Source organism: Neomonachus schauinslandi, chromosome 6 (assembly GCF_002201575.2).
Source record: "Neomonachus schauinslandi chromosome 6, ASM220157v2, whole genome shotgun sequence".
NCBI lineage: Eukaryota > Metazoa > Chordata > Mammalia > Carnivora > Phocidae > Neomonachus > Neomonachus schauinslandi.
In genome coordinates this window covers 66,447,984-66,457,242 of record NC_058408.1, presented here as the reverse complement: position 1 = coordinate 66,457,242, position 9,259 = coordinate 66,447,984, and the positions used below count along the sequence as shown (strand labels likewise).

The following is a 9,259-nucleotide window of genomic DNA, read 5'->3' as shown; positions in this document are numbered from 1 at the left end:
TGACGTGGGCGCGGCGGGGGAGGGGGTTGGGGGGCAGGACGGGCCGGGCGCGGGAGCCGGCCCCGGGGCGCGCGGGCGGGCGGGCCGACAGACGGGCGGCCGGCCGTCGCGGCGGGAGCCGGCGACCCTCCGGCACGTCTTTTGTGTTTGTACACACTCGGCGCGAGGCGGCCGGGGGGAGGGAGCGGGCGGCGCGCGGGGGAGGGGCGAGCGCGCGCCAGCGAACGGGCGCGCGGGGGGAGGGGAGGGGCGGGGCGTGAGCGGGGGCGGGGCGGGGCCGAGCCTTCCCTCCATTGTGTGTGATTGGCTGGCGCGCGGCGCGGGGGCGGGGCGGCGTGTGTTGGGGGATAGCCTCGGTGTCAGCCATCTTTCAATTGTGTTCGCAGCCGCCGCCGCGCCGCCGTCGCTCGCCAACGCCAGCGCCGCCTCTAGCTCGCCGAGCTCCAGCCGAAGGAGAAGGGGGGTAAGTTTCCCCGGCCGCCCGCCTCGCCGGGACCGAGCCCCGTTCGTCGCCCGCCGCGGGGCCGGGCCCCGGCGCTGCGGGGACGGCCCCGCGGCCCCCCCCGGGCTTGGCCCGCAAACTTTTTGGCCCTGAAATGGAGGTGAGGAGCGAGTTTCCCTCGGCCCGAGGCGGCGGCGGCTCTCCCCCATCTCTCGCCGCCTCAGCCCAACAGCAGCCACCGCCGCGGCGCCGAGCCGCTCTCCCTCCTCCCCGCGGCCCGGGCTCCCCTTTCTTCGGCGAAATCCCGCCCGCCGCCCCTTCCCGGGACCCCAGACCCTCACCACGACCCGCGCGGGCCCTTTAACTGCCGCCCCCGGGCCCCGGGCCGCGGTTTTCGGGCGGGAAAGGGCTGGAAATCGCCGCCGCTTCCCACCCCGGGGTAACTCGCTTTTTGCTGCCTCCCCACAGTTGTTGCTAAGCTTCACCATCTTGTCTCTCTTCTCTGGTCACCGACCATATTTTCTCCCCCGTTTCTCTCTTCCCCGTTTCATAAACGGGGGAACGTTTTTCGCAGAGGGACATTTTTCTCTCCTTTTTTGGAGAAGCGGAAACTTGATGCATTTGAAATGCAAAAAAACTTTTGCATTTTGGAGGGCGGCACGTGGCAGGGGATCGGGGCATTTTGGAGCGTTTTGGTGTGTGGTGCGTCCGGGAGGCAGCGGATCGGCGGCGCGATTGTTTCCATTTTGCTGGGGTCTGGGAGCCGCGCGGGGCGGCGGGCGGGCCGCGGGCCGGGCCCGAAAGTTTCCGCGGGCCGGGCGGCCGGGCTGCGGGCACTCGGGTGATGTCGCCGCGGAGCCCCCGCGGGCCGGACGCGGGGACGGGGCTTTGTGGACGGCCCTCCGCGGGAGCTGTCGGCCCCGTCGGCCCTCGAGAGCTGTAGAGACGCGAACCCAGGGCTGCTGGCCGATATTTACCGAGATCTGTGCGCTGCCAGGCGCACTGGGGGGCAGCCGCGGGGGGGCGAGGGGGGCCGAAAACCTTTTTTTTTTTTTTTTTAATGCCGATATTTGACTCGACCTTTCTGTGGTTTGTGGCGTCGGTGTTTTGACTTGTTCGTGGATCGGGTGTTTACAGACATACCTAGTTTCTGCTTTAATTAAAGAGATTGAAGCAGAGGCTGTTAGGGGTCTTTTTGTTTTGCCGTTTGTCGCTCAGATTTGGCATTTTGAGAGATGATTGGCGTTAATGCTAGCAATTTTCTAGTTATACAGTTTGTTTCAAGAAGTCCTATTGGGGGGTAGACGTAATCTTCACCCTTTCGAATTATATTACATTACGGACTATTTTTTTTTTTTTTTGTACTGGTCATAATTTCCAGATTTTCGGGGGTGGGGGTGATGGTAGTGGCAGGAAAACTTGGATGTTTGGTAGTTGCGTATATGATGTTTGTTTTTTAATGCTGGTAGGTAAGTAAGGAGGTTTTTGTACCATGGCTCGTACAAAGCAGACTGCCCGCAAATCGACCGGTGGTAAAGCACCGAGGAAGCAACTGGCTACAAAAGCCGCTCGCAAGAGTGCGCCCTCTACTGGAGGGGTGAAGAAACCTCATCGTTACAGGTATTTAAAAAAAAAAAAAAAGAGGAAATAAAATAGTGGGACAAAGTCTGTCCAAGGAAGCAGTATTTGTGTAATATAACGCTAAGATGTATTATAAGCACACTTTTTGCTTTAGGGAAGCCGGTGTCTTTCCACTTTTGAATATTTACTAATTGTTGAAAAAATATATATGTAAAATTTAGTGTTGGGTTTTATTGGAATATTTTACTTTGAAACTGCCCAGAACCCAGAGGAGACAAATTGAATCACTAATAACGTTCATGGGATAGAGTGGCGTTTTATTCAGTTTGTTACGTTAGTAATATGTATTTTTTAAATAGTAAAGTGTTTTTTAAAATACATTTCTGAGGACGCTGTCACTTTTGGTAAAATGATAAGTTTTAATATTATTTTTATTTTACCAGTAACCAAGATGGGGGATGTCTTGTTTGAGTAAAGTTCTCATCCCTCATTTATTTCAATTGGTTTATTTCCTCCTCTTAGCACAGTGGGTTTTGAACTACCCTGAGCAGTGTTGTTAAGGGCATCTGCCATTAGAGGGCAGAAGTTGTCCATACTTAGCCTCCACAAATGATTTTATAGTTACTCTAAAATAAAAGCTCATTCGATGGAAGAAAATAAGTCAGACTTGAGGTACATTTTTTCCCACAGTTACTTAGTAAAAAACAAAAAAGTGGGAGATGCACTGCACAGTTGTAAGTGTTCAAATTCTGTCATCCCTGAGGGATGAGCAGTAGTCAAAGTAAACGTACTCTGGGGAATCGAACTTAAATAGACCACAAGAGTAGTTTAAATGAGGTTCATTGGGTGGTGTTGGTAGGGCTTTTAGAAGAATTGAGGGTGCGGGTGGGAAGGAGTATGGTGCCAAGTGGAGAAGAGTCCGAATGAGGACTTTGATTAGTGGCCTAACACCCTCCCAAGTAATGGTAACAGAAGTTATTGCCACATCTGTGTTATAGATGGAGATGAACGGGACTTGAATAAACTTCCTGCCAAGACTCTACTTTAATACCATACTTTTTGCTTTAAAGGTATTGTCGTTACTCTTGATAGGCTTGAATGTTCACATCATAAATTGATAAGTGAAATTTTATACAGATGCTAAAGAATAGAAAATGAGCGGTTTATTTTTTGGAAAATGACTGCATTTCTTCAAAGCTAACTGCTTGTCCTTTTACGTTTTTTATATGGTGACCCTTTCCTTAATGTGCGTTTTTTATTGTTTTGTTTTTTTTAAGGCCTGGTACTGTGGCACTCCGTGAAATTAGACGTTATCAGAAGTCCACCGAACTTCTGATCCGCAAACTTCCTTTCCAGCGTCTGGTGCGAGAAATTGCTCAGGACTTCAAAACAGATCTGCGCTTCCAGAGTGCAGCTATTGGTGCTTTGCAGGTAAAATGGCGGGTGGGAAAGGCTCTGTAAGAGGTGGCCACCCTGCTACGTACCGAGAACAATTCTAAATCTTTACTTGTGCTTACATAATTTGTCACAAGCCTGTAAAGTAGATGATACCTTTACATCACCATTGAGATGGCAGAAAGGTTAAGTTGTGCTCAAGGTCATATACACAGAAATGTCATTTGAACCCGCTTGGGTCATGGAGTCCTAATTTGAACCCATTTGGTGCCAAAACCTAGTGCGCATTTCTGTATACCATTTTTAAATTTTAAACGTTGCTTTGAGAACAATGCTTAAAGGGGAAAAGAACCCTGTTGTTCGTCTCTGGGTGAAGAGACGTGTAATGCCCCTAATGGGACATTACAGAGACATGGGACTAAAGGTCTGTGTTGGTGATTAGCTTTAAGCAGTGACTGGCCGCTCTAAAAGGGTGTAGAATGAATGTCTTGCTGACTCTGAAGAGGCAGGTGCAAGCAGAGAGCACATAATGTCTGGGTTGGGAATAGGCTGTACTAAAGAATTGTGAATTGAGGTAAAAGAAGCACAGAGTAGTTAGGATTGGATGGGCGATAGGAAGAAAAGGTGTGCTTAAAGATTATACTGTATGTGTTAAGGGACAGGGATTTCAAGACTTGTAGTTAGCTAAAGAGGATTATGGATTTCCACTTAAATGGGAAACTGTTGAGTTTAATCTTAGCACCAGGGCATCAGAACTCTTGATAGTTTTAGAGGTGGTTGTGTATCTGAAGTACTGTGTTTTGCGCCAAGATTAAAACTTGAAATGCCCACAAAGAAGGTACTTGATTAGGTGTAAGGGTATAATTAAATCACTTGGGAAAGTGTAACCTATTTTATAGAGTGTTTGGCATTCTTTAGATGAGTGAATCTCAAAGTGTGGTTATGACTGCCACCTCCGTCAGAGCGTGGGGTTGGGAGTGATTCAAAATGCAGATTGCTAGGCACCACCGACCTGGATCAGAATCTCTGGTGGGGAGGGTCCACCATCTTCATGTACTCCATGGGGGGATTTTCCAGGTTGCTGTTGCCGAGCCGAGCCTTTGCTTTATATGTGAGGGAGATTTGATAGGTGGATTCTCTACTGAAGTGTAATTGGTTGAACTGTTTCTATGGTTAGTCTGAGCTTCATTTGATTGGTGGATTCCAGGAGTAGGCTTCCATTAGATTCTCAGTGAGTGGAAATTACTGAAATTTCAAACTACTAAAATTTACAGTGTTGTGACTTAAAACTATTTTCTCTTTTAATCATTGATTGTCTTGAGGTCTCATGGATTACTACAATTGCAAATCACGTTTTACCCGCTGTGTTGTTAACTACAGAGACATCACTGAGCTTCACAGGCGTTTGATTCAGAGCTGCTAGTTCTGTTTTCTGGTTAGCCCAACTCTGCTTCAAGAACACGTTATCCTTGGGAATCCCACATGTTTGAGCTCACCTGTCAGTGGTAGGGCCTTGTAAATTGAAATGACTAAACAATCTGGGTATAAGACTACTGTCTTTTTAATTCATGTCTAAACTCCCATTGTCCCTGTGACTAAGGGGTGTGTCTTACATTATTAAGTGTGGTTGTGTTGGTTTGAAGCAGAATGTTTGCCCCTGCTGCCTGTGGTACTCCAGCAGTTAGATAGTTTTTGTATACGTACGCTTCAGGTCTCTTAAAGACCTGGAGATGGAGAATTTGCTAATGGAAATAAAGTAATAGAAGAGAGCGGTTAAAACAAAATGCCAGAAGTCGCTGTGTTTCTGGCTTTAGAATCACACAGTTGACAGGTTTCCTGACAGCGCTAAATGAGAAGGGCGGTGGTGCAGGAGCAGGGTAGGGAGATAGTCTGGCTCTGCCGGGAGATACTCGGGAGTTGACGAACTTCAAATTTAACCTTTGCCTTTAACGTCTTGAGAGTTTGGACTAAGGTATTCTTGTGTTAAAGATACAGACCTCGGTGTTTTGAAATGGTGGAAGAACCAGACCTTGAATATACTCAAGATGCTGTAAATGAGCCTTTCCTTGTAGTTGTGAGATGTTTTTTTTTTTTGCCATTATCTCAAAATGATGTTTGTTGGGTGTACATTTACGTGGCAGTCTTTAATTCCCATTACAGCCTTAATGTTTAGGAGACCCTAGGGCCTGTGGGACAGAATTAGAAATACGGTCATGGTCCAGTCCCCTGGGAGTATCCAGTACTCCCCCAGAGCTGACCAGACATGAACCTGTAAAACCAGCATTAGCCGGTTTCTAAGACGGAAGTAAGAGCCCCACATGCCCCGTCGGACCAGGACCAGGGTGCCTAGATACTACCACTCTTTTTTTTTTTTTTTTAAGATTTTATTTATTCATTCGAGATACAGAGAGAGAGAGCACGAGCAGAGGGAGAAGCGGGCTCCCTGCTCGGCAGGAAGCCCGCTTCTCCCTCTCCCACTCCCCCTGCTTGTGTTCCCTCTCTCTCTGTGTCAAATAAATAAATAAAATCTTAAAAAAAAAAAAAATCACAGGGCCTGTTGTTGGCTTGTCCATATAGCGGCTCATAGTGCTTGGTTTGGCAAAAGCATTCCAGATGTGCATCATCGTGAGATGATGTTGGGTGGAACAAAATTAAACTGGTATCTTTCCTGAGGAGCATCAGTTGTAGTATCTGATGTGCATTATGAACCCCTTAGAGCAGGCTACAGTATGCCATGTTTTCCAAACTTTTTACCCATTTCTTAGAATATCCTAAGAATGAATCCCTGGATAAGGTCTTTGGCTTTTAATACATTTCTTTGGAATGTTTGCATGGAAATGATGCAAAGTTAAATAGGGTTAGATTTTTAAAAATAAATACTTGTTGATCATCATGAGACTATTATGTAACTTACATTAAAAGGTGGCAGATGTACAGGGCCCGTGAGTACCAAGGAATTAGGAGGAGTTCACAGCTACCTGCACTTGGGAGCCAGGGCTAAGAGAAGCACTTGCTTTCTCCTGCACGGAAGTCTTGAGCTAGGCTTTAATGGGTAAATAAGATTTGAACTCTTAACAAATGCAGCAGAAAAACATGTAGGGGGTGGTAAAATTTGGATGACACAAATTTTTATAGAAGAGAGACATGCGGCAAAAAAGATGAAGGTATAAATGTGCAGAAAGTAGTTTTTCCATACGATGAACTAATGTGAATCATTTGAATTAATTGTTGCTGTGTTAATGCTTTGAAAAGCAAATCTGGCTGTTCCCATCTACATATAAATCTCAGGAGTTTTATTGCAAAATCATGTTTGTGAAAAGCAAATCTGGCTGTTCCCATCTCCGTATCTTGTATATCATGTAGCATACGTGGCTTTAATTGCTCAAGTATTTGGTGCGTTATCATTGCCTAAAGATGCCAAAATGGAAAGTTGTTATTAGGACAAAAATAGCAACTATAAAAATCTACTTTTTTTCTGAGTATCTTGAACAGAGAAGTAACTTCCCCTATAGAGGAGGAGACAGGGCCAAATAACCTCTCATTTCGTGCTCCGCCTCCAGTAGAACAGCTGGGCTGATGCCTGGGCTGGTAACACAGATTCTTCATTCCAGAATGAGTAAGCAGATGTTCCAGGTTCAACTAAAGGATGCTTCAACTTTCCACAGCTGTTAAGATAGACGAACAATTGAGTTAAGAGTTAATTATAAGTAGAAGCTCCTCTTTTTTCTTTTTCCCATGCCAGATGGCCGGGAAGAGTCCCTACGGCTGGCACTTGGTGAGCGCTGGTGGGGATAAGAGGATGCCTTCGAGGAATCTTAAAGTATAATGGGAAAAACTAGAGGGATCAATATTAATACTAGAGGGTAAAAGGTCATTACAGATAGGGGTGCACAGAGGAAGGTACACCTGGGAGGGGGCACATCTAGGCCAAATAGGTCAAAGTCTGTCAGTAAGACACTGATCTAGTGTGTTCTGGGACCCATAGTCCTCTCGTGTGATCAGACTGAGGTTTCAAAGGAAAGGTAGACGGGGACTGTGTGATGGGAGCCAGTGGTCAGCTATTTTGGATTATTGGCAAGGCAGGGGTTCAAGCAGATACTGGAGTGTGACTGGGGTTCAGACTAAGGAGGACCCTGGCAAGGAGGAGGGAGTATTAGTTTGGATTGGATATATGATTCCATTTATCATTGAAAGGATAAGGGAGGATCTTCAAGCTTAAATGGGATTTCTTGGATTAAGTTGGATATACTTTTAAGACATTTCAGTTTATAAGAAATCACATGTTAAACTTTAGGAAAGTCAAAACTTTCTTAGTAATGAAATAATTTGACTTCTGTGTAATTGGATGAAGATTTCCAAATGAGCTTTTCTCTGTTCATCACCATCTGCGGGACAAACCTGAAAGGCCGTTTCCGTGGAAGTATTCAGCAAAACAGTCAGCGTCACCTGAAGTAGGTTTTCAAAGGGTTCAGAAACCTGCATCATTTTCACCGATGCAGATACATCTTAAATGTTGGTCATAACACCATTAATAGTTTTTTCTCGTTCCTTTGCAGGAGGCAAGCGAGGCCTATCTGGTGGGCCTCTTTGAAGACACCAACCTGTGTGCTATCCATGCCAAACGTGTCACAATTATGCCAAAAGACATCCAGCTAGCGCGCCGCATACGTGGAGAACGTGCTTAAGAATCCACTATGATGGAAAACATTTCATTCTTTAAAAAAAAAAAAAAAATTTTCTCTTCTTCCTGTTATTGGTAGTTCTGAACGTTAGATATTTTTTTTCCATGGGGTGAAAAGGTACCTAAGTGTATGATTGCAAGTGGAAAAATAGGGGACAGAAATCAGGTATTGGCAGGTTTTCCATTGTCATTTGTGTGTGAATTTTTAATATAAATGCGGGGACATAAAGCATTAATGCAAGTCAAAATGTTTCAGTGAACACGTTTCAGCAGTTCAACTTTATAACAATTATAAATAAACCTGTTAAATTTTTCTGGACAATGCCAGCATTTGGATTTTTTTAAAACAAGTAAATTTCTTATTGACGGCAACTAAATGGTGTTTGTAGCATTTTTATCATACAGTAGATCCATCCATTCGCTATACTTTTCTAACTGAGTTGTCCTACATGCAAGTACATGTTTTTAATGTTGTCTGTCTTCTGTGCTGTTCCTGTAAGTTTGCTATTAAAATACATTAAACTATACCTGCTTTTGGTCTTTATTGTCCACCTTAGCCGTAGAGTTGAGCCACTTGATGATATCCGTATTAAAAATCATTTTAGTATCATCAAGTGTTTTGTCACCTTACATCTGCAATGAGGCCGTTGCAAGATGGGGAAAGGAGTTTTGTGTGGGAAGGAAACCAGAGCTCTACTGGCTTTCATCCTGATTTAAAATGGGCAGAGACTGGGGGCGCCTGGCCGGCTCTGTCGTAAGAGCATGCGACTCTTGATCTTGGGGTCATGAGTTTGAGCCTCACTTCGGATGCAGAGATGACTTAAGAACTTTTTAAAACAAAATAAAATTTGCAGAGAGTAAATCTGTGAAAACCAGATCTCAACTCTTTGGATATGTTGTATTATAAACCAATCGTTCCCGATCCTAGCCGGCCAACAGAATTGCGTGGAAGTAAAACTATTTAACAATCTTCGTAAGTAGTGAAGGTACGTTTATAAACATTACTACGCTATTAAACTTTGTTCAGTGGTAATTTAAATGCAAATGTAACAGTAAGTCTTAAGCTTAAAAATTCGTGCGTTGGAGATTGGGCTCTTTCAAGATGCTGTGTGAACCCTGAAGTTACTGATCAAGCACCAACAGTTAACTCTTAGCACTGT

General features: G+C 45.2%; 1 protein-coding gene across 4 annotated transcripts; it reads left to right on the top strand.

Annotated features, from left to right (window-relative positions):
- Window positions 1-301: 301 nt before the first annotated feature.
- LOC110571397 (histone H3.3A) lies at window positions 302-8,416 on the top strand. Of its 4 annotated transcripts, XM_044915977.1 has the most exons (5): window positions 811-881; window positions 1,912-1,974; window positions 2,038-2,062; window positions 3,301-3,454; window positions 7,975-8,416. In XM_044915977.1, exons 2-5 carry the CDS (start codon window positions 1,935-1,937, stop codon window positions 8,101-8,103), a joined length of 348 nt encoding a protein of 115 aa, XP_044771912.1. In that variant the 5' UTR covers window positions 811-881; window positions 1,912-1,934; the 3' UTR covers window positions 8,104-8,416. The 4 variants fall into 4 exon arrangements, with proteins under 4 accessions (XP_021535182.1, XP_044771912.1, XP_044771910.1 ...); XM_021679507.2 differs by lacking the exon at window positions 811-881 and adding an exon at window positions 302-463 and having other exon boundaries at window positions 1,912-2,062; XM_044915975.1 differs by lacking the exon at window positions 811-881 and adding an exon at window positions 1,029-1,144 and having other exon boundaries at window positions 1,912-2,062.
- The last annotated feature ends 843 nt before the right edge of the window (window positions 8,417-9,259 follow it).